The sequence below is a fragment of the Siphateles boraxobius genome, unplaced genomic scaffold, assembly GCF_051911475.1.
Source record: "Siphateles boraxobius isolate OS27281-9 unplaced genomic scaffold, OSU_SipBor_1 12, whole genome shotgun sequence".
In the NCBI taxonomy this organism is placed as follows: Eukaryota; Metazoa; Chordata; class Actinopteri; order Cypriniformes; family Leuciscidae; genus Siphateles; species Siphateles boraxobius.
Window position 1 is genome coordinate 11,227,433 of NW_027508722.1, and position 14,385 is coordinate 11,241,817.

General features: G+C 42.9%; 1 protein-coding gene across 8 annotated transcripts in view; it reads left to right on the plus strand.

Annotated features, from left to right (window-relative positions):
- Positions 1-14,385, plus strand: part of cobl (cordon-bleu WH2 repeat protein) — a 146,267-nt gene that overhangs the window by 92,503 nt on the left and 39,379 nt on the right. For all 8 annotated transcript variants that reach the window (XM_077207628.1, XM_077207661.1, XM_077207655.1 and 5 more), the window contains one exon: positions 10,366-10,888. In XM_077207628.1, the coding sequence (XP_077063743.1) occupies positions 10,366-10,888 (523 nt within the window). The remainder of the gene's footprint in view (positions 1-10,365; positions 10,889-14,385) is intronic.

Consider the following 14,385-nt stretch of genomic DNA (forward strand, 5'->3'; position numbering starts at 1 on the left):
CCACCCCTATAGGCACATTTAGTAAAATGAAATTCAAATAAAGTTTTAACAAAAAAAGGTTTTATAAAAAGATAAACCTCACATATTTCAGCCTTTAAATCATTTTTATAAAAAGAATGAGTCAAAAAAAGATAAATTACTTGACATTTACATCGATGCACATTAGCTTAACTTTTATTATTAGCTAATAGTAAAATTCGGTCCGATTTTCCCGTGCCGTCTGTCATTGCTATGTGCGCTCTCCACAACTTAGTTGTGCTTAGTAGCTAATAGATTTCCACCACCGAAAAACGCTTGCTGTAGCTCTGCTACAAGATTTATTTACGGAGAAGAGAAAAACACACGTAGTGTTTGGGTGCACGTGCATTCTTACATTCTTCATTGACTGAGCTTTCAATGTTTACGGAAAGGATGAAGCTGATTTGTTTGTTCTTGTCACATGAACTGCGGTGCTGTAACGTCGTGCGGTTGAAGCAGAGATGAGGCTGGATCCAAGTGCAGCACACGCTTTATTTAACAAACTACAAACTAAACAGACTGGATACAGGACTCAGGAACAGGATTCAAGAACAGGAACAAACCAACACGAGCGTTAACAGTCAAACATTAAACAAGAACTCACAAAGATGAGGCTAAAACACATGGCTTAAATAAGGGACAAACGAGCTAGACAAGATAACAAGGGGGCGTGGTTAATGGGAAACACCTGGGATAACTAATAGACAAGGAACCACTGAACATGACAAGACACAAAACCCACATCATGACATAACCCCCCCCTTAAGGGCGGCTCCTGACGCCCAACAAAACAAAAAAACCCAAGAAAGTTCAGGAGGGCGGTGAAGCACAGGCGGTCTTGGGGGAGGGATGGAGGGCCAGGCCCATGCAGGGGAACAGACCCTGGACATAGACAAGGCGGGCCTGGGCCGTGGAGCGTGGGCGGACCTGACTGAACAGGCGGCCAGGGCGGAGCAAGACGAGGCGGAGGCCAGGGCGGAGCAAGACGAAGCGGAGGCCAGGGTGGAGCAGGCCAGGGCGGAGCCTGCTTGGCAGGGGACCAGGGCGGAACAGGGCGAGATGGCGGCCAGGGCGGAGCCTGCTTGGCAGGGGACCAGGGCGGAGCACACTTGGCAGGAGACCAGGGCGGAGCACACTTGGCAGGGGACCAGGGCGGAGCACACTCGGCAGTGGACCAGGGCGGAGCACACTCGGCAGGGGACCAGGGCGGAGCACACTTGGCAGGGGACCAGGGCGGAGCACACTTGGCAGGGGACCAGGGCATAGGAGGCTCAGGTGAAGATAGCACCGACAAGGTCCATGTCAGCGCTGCCTCCATGGCCCTCTCAGGGTACCTACTGCCCCCCCCAAAAAAATACTTGGGGAAATCCGCGGGAGGAACCTCCGGGCTGTAACTGGGTTCAAGAGTAACCTCCCAGAGCTTGAAGGACACAGATAAGACGAGGCGCAGAGGCGGGGCCGGCAGGGCGAGGCGCAGAGGCGGGGCCGGCAGGGCGAGGCGCAGAGGCGGGACCGGCAGGGCGAGGCGCAGAGGCGGGGCCGGCAGGGCGAGGCGCAGAGGCGGGACCGGCAGGGCGAGGCGCAGAGGCGGGACCGGCAGGGCGAGGCGCAGAGGCGGGACCGGCAGGGCGAGGAGTCTGGTTACGCTCACCGGAGCCTGGCGAGCCGAAGGAGTCTTCCTTCTCCTCTTCCTGCGACGGCGAGTCACTGGGCTAGATACTCTCACTTGGCTAGATTCACTCACTTGGTTTGATTCAGCACTGGACGCACTTGTCTCACTTGATTCGGCACTTGACTCACTTGACTCGGCACTTGATTCACTTGACTCGGCACTTGATTCACTTGACTCGGCACTTGACTCACTTGATTCGGCACTTGACTCACTTGACTCGGCACTTGACTCACTTGACTCGGCACTGGCACTTGACTCACTTGACTCGGCACTTGACTCACTTGACTCGGCACTTGATTCGGCGCTTGACTCACTTGACTCGGCACTTGATTCACTTGACTCGGCACTTGACTCACTTGACTCGGCACTTGACTCACTTGACTCGGCACTTGACTCACTTGACTCGTGAAGCGCGGGCTTGTGGAGCGCGGTCTCGGCAGGGCTGGAGTGAAACGCGGGTTCGGCTGAGCAGACGTGAAGTGCGGGCTTGTGGAGCGCGGTCTCGGCAGGGCTGGAGTGAAACGCGGGTTCGGTTAAGCAGACGTGAAGCGCGGGCTTGTGGAGCGTGGTCTCGGCAGAGCTGAAGTGAAGCGCGGGCGCGGGCGAGACCGGGATTACGTGAAGCGCAGGCTCTCGCAGCTTCTCCTCCTCGCCCACGGTAAACGAAGAGCCGCTCCACAACAGGGCCAAGTCGATATACCACTCTAAAGACCCGTGCGGATCAGGTTCGGGCATCTGAGACCCGAGAGGTTCCGATAATCCCCCGCGGAAGAAGATCTTCAAGCACTGTGTGCTCATTTGCGCGAGATGCGCCAGCTCGAGGAATTCTGTGACATAATCCTCGATGGCGCGATTCTCCTGGCGAAGACGGAGAATCTGGACGTCGACTGGACTCCAGAAAGGCATGGCTGCAGGATCACGATCTGGTGAGTTCTTCTGTAACGTCGTGCGGTTGAAGCAGAGATGAGGCTGGATCCAAGTGCAGCACACGCTTTATTTAACAAACTACAAACTAAACAGACTGGATACAGGACTCAGGAACAGGATTCAAGAACAGGAACAAACCAACACGAGCGTTAACAGTCAAACATTAAACAAGAACTCACAAAGATGAGGCTAAAACACATGGCTTAAATAAGGGACAAACGAGCTAGACAAGATAACAAGGGGGCGTGGTTAATGGGAAACACCTGGGATAACTAATAGACAAGGAACCACTGAACATGACAAGACACAAAACCCACATCATGACAGGTGCGTTTGCGGCATTATGACAAGTTGAGGTGTTTTCATCTCGCTGCGCCTAAAAAAATGAGTGCGTCACTTCAATTATGATCCCACTTGCCGCGTGCCTACATGAAATAATGAACTTGAGAGCGCAAAAGACACGATATATGAACGGCCCCTTGATGAGCTACCTCCAATCAAGCGACGTGTTGGAGACCCCAGTAAAAGATACGCACCAAGAAGAAACACTAGCGTTTCACGCTTGCGCGCATACTGCTGTTTTGGCGTGCAGTATTCTGATTTGCTTATTTCCTATTTACCTGTTTGGTGGAGGCAATTCAGAATTACTGTTGGTGAAATTATAATCAGACAAATATTTTATATAATGACAAAATATTTGCCTCTGCCGCTTTCCTCTTCAGAGAACCTGTTGCTATCCACCGATCCATGTTGTGGTTCTAACGGCACTGAACTTGAACGTCACGGCCGAGCACCACTAGCCTATTTTAGTAATCACACAATAACCAGACAATTTAATTTAAATTTTATATCAATAGAGGCCTACATATTCTTTTTACTTTTTATTTTTTTTATGGGGATTCCTGGTAAAATGAAGGTAAAAAATATTATTTTATATTTTATTTTGCCTTTCCACGGACCACCTGCAGTACCCTCACAGACCACTAGTGGTCCGCGGACCACAGTTTGGGAACCACTGATCTAGGAGTATGTGAAAAGACCAAAATCTTATATCACGACATGAGTGATTTTTTTTTTTTAATTCATGATAACAATATATATCACGATATAGTTATTTTGGCTTTAAAAGGCACCTATTATTCCCCTTTTCACAAGATGTAAAAAAAGTCTCGGATGTCTCCAGAGTGTGTATGTGAAGTTTTAGATCAAAATGCCCAACAGATCATGTTTTACAGCATGTTTAAATTGTCACTTTTTGGGGCTGAGAAAAATTATGCCCACAAAGCCAGAGAATATATGCTGTATGGAGATCAGGTATAGTTTAGTTCAATTACGCTTATTTGTCGTCTGCTTTTATCCACTATTAATACAAGCCTGCTGTAGCGGATCCAGTCCAAATGATGGCCGAAATTATACTGATGAGTTTAATGAAGTTTATTCTACATCACACCAAATATGAAGTGTCAGTTTTACTCTAGAAAATAATCGTAAGAGCTGAGTAATTGAATAAGTAATGAATAAGTCACGGCTGAAGGGGATGCATGCACTCCGCTTCACGTCGTGCCTAAGAACGCCCTTCAGCCGTGACTTATTCACGATACAGCACAACCTCTCGTACCTTATTGCTTACGTAATGCTTGCTTATAAATGAGTATAAATAGAGCTATAATTCATAATAAGAATGGAGTTCATCGAAAGTGTTAGCAAGTATTCCTATTAAAGTTACAAAAGTGATTCAGTCAAGAGCATTGAGAGATTTTCTCTTTTTTGTTGTTTGATTTACATTAAGGATACAGACGACAGCAGGTATATTTGGATGCTGTCATTTTAAGATCGACTGCACAGATCAAATATACTTGTGTGTTTTCTTTCTCAACTGTTCACTGAAGACATAAATGACTGGCTTTACTTGCAAAGACGGTCATTTTGTCACATAAGTCTGTTTAATCTTTGAAGTGCAATTAGGTGGAAAAAAAGTACTCAGTTCAGTACTCACGCTCTCTATGAACAGCAACTTTATGTGCGAGCGTCTCTGACAGGCTCAGAAACCATCTCTTTGACAGTGTGCGCATGTAGCGAAATGAATTGTCTTTCAATGTTTACTGCGCTTCAACAGTTTAAAATCACTTGTTTTTAAAATCTCAATGCATAAAAACGCATGGAAATTATGCGCTTTGTGACTGCAGCACAGTAACATCACGTGAGTGTAATGCAATAGAAGCGATAGTCCAAAATTTCTACCAGATAATAATGTCTATGGATTATCACCCACCCCTAATATTGCCATAGTTATGTTACGTTTTATTGTCTTTCCCCTGTGACCTAGTTTTCACGTGTTTGATTTGTCATTTAGTTCTCCTGGTGTTCATCAATTATCTTATTAGTTCCTTGTTTAGTTCCTGTATATTGTAAGTACTCTGTTTTGTTCTGTTCATTTTCCTGTCCCGTCTGTTTATACCCCATCTCCTGTGGATTATTGAATTAAAGCCTATTTCATTGTACTCTTTGTCTTCGTGAGCTACTTATATCCACCTATTCGTGACAGAAGACAGGAGGATAACCACTTTTTTTTTTTGGTGCGTTTTTTTCCCTTTTTTGTTCCCATTTTTTGTCATGAACATTCCTGCTGTACACCTGCTGTGCCTGGAGCTGGGAAACCGTCTGCTGGAAGACCACATTTAGGACTTTATCCAGCTCACACTACACACTACCCAGACCGCTCACTCTGTGTTTTTTATCACACCACTCTGAGCAAGCGGTACAAGGTACGCCTTCCAGTGGACGGTCCAAGGGAAGACTTTGCTGCATTCGTGGAGTGGGTGCTTGTTAACAACAACTCTTCATTCACCATCGTCTCGGCTATGGACGATACCAGCCCCAGTCCACATCCAGAGACCAGCCATCTGCCGGCATGATGGAGATAAGAGCCCCCCGCAGACCGTGGACTTGATACTGCCGTGACTGACAAAACTGAGCCTGAAAAGAAGACAGAAAGAATTTGTCACCCCAGAGCTTGAACCACAAGGTGTGTTTGACCAGGTGCGTGACCCTGCTATATTGTGTATTGACAAGGTAGGGTTAGTGGAGTACGAGGGCTGGGAGGAAAGACCCCCGCCCACAACCCCACCGCGCTGGATGGGATTGCTATGGCCTTTGGAACAGTTTATTGGAGTATTATTGGAGGTGTTTGTGGATCTATTACTCCTATTTCTCTAGTCCCCGCTAGTTCTGCCAAGTCCTGGATGTCCAGTATCTCCACAAGGTGCTTCAGGCCACCAGGTCCGCCTAGACCAGAGGATACCCTTGCACCGCCTCCAGCCTCTGAAACCAACACTCCACCGCGGCCTGTCGACACATCGGCTCCACCTTTACGAAAAATCTCTAGTTTTGTTTTCTTCCAGCTGCCCTCCATTTTTTGGGGCTGCTCTCTTGAGGGCAAAGAATCTTCTTTAAGTGCAAAGGAGCAACTGTGTCTAAAGTGCTGGAAGAGTCAAGTCACCTTTATTATATAGCGATTTTTACAATGCAGATTGTTTCAAAGCAGCTTTACAGTTATAACAGGAAAATAATGCAACAAAGTTTTTTTCTACTGTTCAGCAGATCTAGAAGGAAATAGTGTCATAGTCCAGCTTTAGTAAGTTGAGTGATGGTTCATTTTTGTTCTAAAAAAGTCAATAAAGCACCATCACTTCAAAATATTTATATTTGAATCTGGACTTCTCAGTAATGCTGAAGATATTACTATAAATTACAGAAATTTTTGCCTTTCAGATGAGGCTCATGTTTATAACAATAATCTTGGGGGTTGGACTCATTTAAGGTAATGTAATTGTCTGGTTTTAACCAGGTTTCTGTCAAACACAACACATCTATGTTATGATCTGTAATCATATCATTAACAATAAGTGCTTTTGAAGATAGGGATCGAATATTCAGCAACCTGAGCTTGTTGGACATCAATTAAATGTTAACCCTTAAATGGGTCTCTGAGTTTTTTCTATTTACTAATTCAGGGAACAGACACAGTCTCTATGTGATTATATCTAGGTGAAAGAATCTCCATGTGATTTATCTGACGTCTGTGACGTGAGACAGTTAGCAGACGGTCCGATTAGCCAGTCTGTCTGCTTCCTGATCTGACCCCCAGTTAGTCAATGTTCAACTCTAAGACTATGCGCCATATTACTAGGGAGAAGAGCGGCACCATCTCAGGAAGGATGAATGCCATCTCTTTTTAACAGATCAGGTCTGCCCCCAAAAAATGTCCAATTGTCTATGAACACTATATTATTCTGCAGACACCACTACATGCAGACAGCCAGCCATTAAGTGAGGACAGTCTGCTAAGCATCTCATCACTCCGGCAAACAGGAAGGGGGCCAGAGCATATTACAGTGTCTCACATCGTACTTGTGAGTTCACACACCTCTTTAATGTTAATTGTAGGGATCTCAGACTGGCGAAGTCGAACATCATTAGATTGCGATCAACATTAGCCAGCACTTTTAAATTTGCTTTGATATCTGGCGCTCTGGCTCCCAGGAAACATGTGACTATGGTGGATGGTGTCTCTATTTTCACATTCCGTCTAATATAATTGCCAATCACTAAGGCACTTTCAACAATCCAAATCATTATCTAAAGCCCTTGCATTCTTACTATGCTTGATTAAAGTTTGGATGCGTGTCTCTAATTCTGAAATCTTCTCCATCAGCCTGACTATCTCCCTGCATTTATCACATGTTTAACCCTCACCACTGACAGAAAAGGCTATACTATATGTTTGGCATGCAGTGCAAGTGACAATAAGAGAATATGACATAATTCGCTGTGTTTGTTGACTGATCCAACTCACCACAGTTGTTTGATGGACTTGTTGGTTGATTAACTTTGTATCCGATTGGAATCTGATCTAAAATGATGTCCACACTGTATCGCAACTGTTCAGATCCGATTTGTGTGTTCATGCAGCTCTTTGGCAATATGGCAATGACGTTGCGTTGATGGAGGGGTTTGCATTTGCAATAGAGATGTTGTCTTATTTAAATTTTACAACATGGAAATGTGTAGCCCCCACACTGGACTCATGCGTCTTGAGCTGCAGAACTGTAGGAGGCTGGTATGCACAGATTTTTTTTCGCGGTCTTATCTGCGCTGGTATCAAAATATGTTTCAAAAATAATAATTTTCTGCTTGTCCGGCACTTTGCAACGACACAGCCTTGTTTCAGCAGTGACTTTCAGCATGTTCCCTATAACAACGTCTGGCGTTTACATTTTATGTCGCATGAGAAAGTCACATACCACGTGAAATCCGATCAGAGCGTTCAGACTGAAACAGATTTCCTGATATGTGTTTTGAATAGGATTCCAAACCACATATGGATGTAACTTTAAATGGATTTCATGTGCTTTTTTTTGGACTGACAATCTGAACATAGCCTATGTCGGGATAAGAAATAGAAGGAAGAATAGCGGTAAGGGCTAGAGAAGCTAGCTCGTTCGAATCTTTACCACATATTAACTTTAGTTCGTCAAAATTCCGCGCTCTTTCCTGCTTACTAAGTCCTTCTCTATATGATTTCGCAGCTTCCATGTGTTTTTTTCCATAGTTTAGACTTCATAAATTAGTGTAACAATGTGTTCAGTAGTACATAAACAGTTCAATCCATGCTGTTGTTTACATCCGAGTATCTCCAATATGGACGCGCATCCGAGTAACTGACCAAATCGTGACGTAGGTGCAAACCCTCTATTGTTGGGTTTTAAATATTCAAGCAGGCTAAACAACAAAAATGCCTGCAAGCGGTCGCTTTTATCATGTTTGTTTTGCGATCACGCTACTGTAGTTTCCAGTGATTTCTTTCTGATTATATTTCTGATAAAACCTATTATTTAAATAAAAATAAAAAATAATTGGGGTTAGTATGTCTTGTGCCAGAGAGGTGTGTTACAGGTGTGTTACGGGTGTGTTTTAGTGAAGCGCTTTGGAGCTTCTGGCCCGACAGTGAAAACGCAGTGTGTTTTGGGCTCGGTACTACAGGCCAGGGGCTTTTAGCCCGGCACGGTCGGTTTAAAGCCCTGGCTCGCACTGTCCTGACAGCGGAAATGCGGCTAATGTGTGTTCACAAGAGGTCACAAGTTCTAAAGCATTTATTAATCTTAGTTCATGTTTATAATTTACTACTGTGTTCTGTCACATATGCTACAGAGGTTCACCAAAACATTGTTGGGTTCACAGAACAAGTATCAATTAAACTGCTGCAATTGATTTGAAGTGGCGGAACATGAATAGTTACAAAAGGGAGGCAATTTATAAACAAATGCTATAACAGTCAATGTTGACCCATTTCATTTGTCCTCAACACACAGTATGAATGTCATGTTGTTCAATGTTTTTCTTACCCCTGACCCACATTTGTGCATGCATGTACCCAGGAACATCCTCCTAGGCATGTTCATTTCCAACATACTGTAGCTTGTTTCTGATTTCTTGGTTCATACATGGAATTGTACTGGAATTGAGTCTTTTAGGCTGACTGCTGGTGTCTCGACATGCCAAAGCAAGCTGATTCATGTACAGTACAGCACTTTTTTTTACAGAAATTACGATGTTTGCAGCTATTTGATTCTTAAATACTAGCGTGATTTATTGTATTTCCTTACCAACTTGTAGCAGTCTACAAAGTTGTGCTTACCAATCAATACAATGCAAGGTGATTTTAAAAAAGGCAGAAAATTGCCCCTTTTAAAGGGAGAGTGGCTTATGAGTGAGCTTGGAGGACGGAGGCCTTATGATAATGAGTCTTTCGAGAGTCCTTCCTTTCCAGAAAAGAAAAAGCTCCTTGCCTGTCTATACTAGTCAGTCTTGCGTACTCATACCATACGTATCATACCTAGCGCATCCCGCTTCTTAGGAGAGTCGACAGCATTCCACATCCTCAAGAATAGGGACAGCACGAACAGAGCTTTTCATCGAGAAATCCTCGCAATGCGCACAAACGTGCATGCTCCTCTCACATGTACAAACAAACAGTCTGAAAGTCAAGAAAGAGGATGATGTATTTCACAGGTGCCCTTTTATACTCACAGTCGCGCCAGTAGTGAAGTCATAGGCTGCTGCCTGCCAGTGTCAAGTTCATTGTTGTACCTATTTATTTATTTTACATATTCTTATGCATGCTACTTGTTGTGAGGTGTATATTCATGTAAAAATCTCTGTATATTTTTTTGCTGCAATACATTTTTAATAAAAATAAAATGTAAAATAAAAATAAAATTTAGACTCATGCTTGAGACACCTTTCTTGCTGGAGGCATTCCCCAAAGCGACCCCTAGGGGTGCGTCAACAGCGCAGCGCAACAGTTTTTTTATTAATAGAAAGAACAACATTTATTTGAAATATATTTTTTAACAACGAAAAACATCTTAACTCTTCAATCTATCAGAACAATTTAATCCATCCTCACTGAATTTTTTTAAAAAATCTTTCTAAAAAATATATTTTAAATGACATTGTGCCAAATAAGACCTCCAAAAATGTGCCTTGGGTGCATTTTCACCAGGCTTGTATTGTGGAGAAGTCTGATACACTTGCATCAAACACATGTGTTAACAGAGACATATGCCTTTGCTTAAGATAGTAAACAGCACCCATGCACTCACAACATTCTAGTAATGACATCAGTAAGAAAAAAAACACTACCATACATTCAAACATTTACATTTGCCTTCTGTCCCCCTCTATAGATTAACCTCGGCTCTCCGTCCTCATACAACCAACTAAAGAAGCGGAAGGCTCCAGCACCTCCACCCACACCGACCCCCAGTACACCCGAGCCAGTTATTTCCACCTCTGTGCCTACTGCGCCTGTGCGGGCTTCCTGCAACCCTGTGCCAGTTGAAAGGAACCTGCTGCCTGCTCCCAGAGCCTCAACTCCAGCTGATGACTCTGATCTAAGCCACAGTATTGAGGATTCAGAGCCGGCCAGGTCCATCTGCAGTAGCTCCAGCGGTGATGATGCAGCTGCAGGATCCAGTAGCAGCAGTCTTGCTGAAGAACCTATCACTCATCAGGCTCATGTGATAGCTGCATACACCACATCTTCACTAGAACCTGAACCAGAGCCTGAGCACAAGGAAGAAGCAGCTCCTCTCACTATGCCAGAACAAAAACCAGGTCCAAGTTCAGAGGATCCAACACCCAAAGACCCAGTGCTAGAGATGGATCTAAAAATGGAAGAGATGGAAAGTAACCGTAATAGTGGAATAGGTAATGTAACAATCTCTGTTTCTGGAGAATTCCATAAAATCCTGTAAACCCTGTAAACAGAAACTAGCCATAGAATTAGCTTTAACTTTTCCAGAATTATTATTGCTCTTTAAGCTGTCAAATTGCCGATGCTGGCATTTCAACAAGTTCCTGTTCAACACATGACCTATAAATGGAAAGATAATGTTAAATTAACACCATAAGATGCATGTCTAAAAGTGCATGCTGAGTTTCACATCAACTCACCATCTCCTTCACTCACTCTCTCACACTAAATCAGTTTAATATTGAATCAAGAGTGTTTAGAGGGGGAACAACAGGTAAACAAGACCAGTATATCGAGTTTCAGCTCCAGGCCAACTTTATAACACGTCCCTGATTTCTGAGAGCAAAACATACCCCCCCCCCCCCCCGGCCAAGATGTCCCTTGTAATATACCGTAAACAGTTTGAACGTACAAATAAAGGCCAAAGTATACTTTGTTTTTTTTTACACATTCGGTAAAGTATGCGTATAGTGTGTGTGTGATAAAAAAATTCTGCCATCAGCACAGTACGTGCACACCCTATACACGCAGGCCAAATTTTTCAACCCACACATACTCCATACACTCAGATCACATGCACATTGATTTTTTTGTTTTTTGTGCTACTTAGTTCTTCCACTAGTTGGCCATTGTTTGACTGTTGTAAAGTTTATGTAACAGCAACAAAAGCACCCAGAGACCTCAACAACTATAGACGCCTGTATTGACGTTTGTGTGACGGGGTTAAGAGACACCAGCAACTCTAATATAAAGATGTTTTGTCATTCATAACTTCTGAAAAGAAATATCACTGACAATGGTTTATATTTTGCTGTAATGCTGTTGTTGGTGTTTCTTTGTCGGGACACAAACACTGTACACACGCTGCATGGTTTCGATTGTTGGTATCAGAGCATTTTATTTAGTAAGAGTACCAGAGCACAGTACCAGGTGCATACCTAGTATTCAGGTTACGAATTTTTAATTTTATGACATTTACAACATCATATATTTGCATATTCATGAGGTTAATAACATTGATTGGAAAACAGCATGAAACACAACCTAGTTTATTAACAGCTTGTCTATCTTTGGAAAAGTCAACTTGAACTGTAAATCCGCTGTGAAAAGTCTTTTGAAAGATACTGGAAAAACCATATAGGTGAAGATTTTTTACCATCTCAATTTGACATTTTAAACCTCAGAAACAATACAAGCTGCATTGAAGCTGCAACGCTCATTTAATGGCATGAACGTTGGTTAGTTTATGATTGCTTGTCTGTTTCGAAACAACTTGGCCTAACATGTGAGCACCGCATTGTTTCACACGTTATACATTTAAGGGCTACTGTAGCACCTGACTTCAGGGTTGAAAGCAGTGCCATTTCAAAATAGTTGGTATAAAATGCTGCTTAACATAGTTGCCTTAAAGGAGAACTCCGGGCAATTTTTAAGTTAATCTTGATCGTTAGACCTTTGTGAGTACTGACTATAGAAAAAAAAAAACGAACCGGATTGGTGCTTGCTACGCGGAGCTGCGACCGCGAATGCCCAGAGCTCCCCCTCAGCTAAAACGGCAGCTATGGGGGCATGGACATTAAGAGCGTTTTTGAGCCTCTTAACAGACACAAAATGCAATTAAAATCACTGTCCAACATGAACAGGGACCCTACATGTGAACCAGATGCGTTTAGCAACTTAGCCATTTTTTCAATTCACCTAAATAGTCTTTTAGACGGCAAGTTGTAGTCTCGCGCTGAAGTCCCGTGCTGTAGCCGGAAAAGGTAAACAATGTCCAGGTGGGAGGAGCGTTGATCATGTGCGACGAGTCTTCGTACATGGAATGGCATTTTTCTTCAAACGGCCCCGCTGTGTTGAGTGTGTGTAGTCATCCTTGTCAAAGTGTTCACTGCAAATGCGGTAATCTTTAGCGCGTAGTACTTCTACGGGAGTTTGCACATCAAGTTGAAGTACAACTAGCCACAACTGCAGAATCTCGAGGTCATGGAAAGGAAGACGATGAAAATTTAAGCTCTTATATTTTCGCATTCTGTTGCCACAATTCGGAAAGGCACAAACACGAACCATTTCTTCTTCACTTGTAAGCAACTCTGATCATAACTCGTCGCACATGATCAACGCTCCTCCCACCTGGACATTGTTTACCTTTTCCGGCTACAGCACGGGACTGCAGCACGAGACTACAGCTTGCCGTCTAAAAGACTATTTAGGTGAATTGAAACAATGGCTAAGTTGCTAAACGCATCTTGTTCACATGTAGGGTCCCTGTTGATGTTGGAAAGACATTTTAATTGCATTTTGTGTCTGTTAAGAGGTTCAAAAACACTCTTTATGCATATGCCCCCATAGCTGCCTTTTTAGCTGGGTGGGAGCTCTGGGCATTCGCGGTCGCAGCTCCGCGTAGCAAGCACCAATCCGGTTCGTTTTTTTTTATATAGTCAGTACAAAGGTCTAACGATCAAGATTAACTTAAAAATTGGCGGAGTTCTCCTTTATTTGGGTTAAACCACAGAGGACAGCATAAAGGTAAATGGCTTGTCTCTTATTTCCACTCTCACTGGATCAAACCAAAACACAGTGAGCCACATTCCCAGCTTCTTTTTACAAGGAATACTTTATGCAGTATATATATATATATATATATATATATATATATATACTATAGATATTTCACCTTTTTAATGCAAGCAGAGGAACTGTGGATGGACAAAATAACGAAAGGATATAAATCTATATATAATTCAATTTAATAACATTGTCTAAAATATTTAGGACAGAATTAAGAAGTCAGCATATATATATAAATATATATAAAAACTTTAACACAGTAGATTTTGTAATTCATGTCCATTTCCCTTTCCCTTTTGTCATGACAGACTCAAAGCCGTGGCAAATTAATGTAGGACATAGTGAGTGGGTTTGCAAGAATGAACATTTATTAACATAAATAGAAAAATATAATAAAAACAAGAAAACATGGTCATCTGTAATGTCTGTCTGGTGCATGGATGTTAGTCTATCAAAGATAACAAACTAAATACTCCAAAACAAAAGCAAGTTAAACTAACAAACAAACAAAAAAAGCCAAAATCAAACACCTGTCAACCATAAGCAAGCTCTTTCAACACTGTTAAAGCCTAAGGCTTTGTTCACACTGTCAGTCCAAATCCAATTTCTGTTCATATCTGATCAGAATTAGCTAATGTGAACAGCAAGAAAATCACATGAAATGCAATTTTTACAAATCCGTTTCAAGCTACATCCATATGTAGTTTGAAATCCTATTCAAATCGCATTTCTGGAAATCTGTTTCAGTCTGACAGATCTGATCTGTTTTATCTGACTTTCTCACGCCACTTAAAATGCAAACGTCAGACGCTGTTATAGGAAACATGCTGAAAGTCGCTGCCGAAAGAAAGCTGTGTTTTTGCAAATTGCCGGACGAGCAGAA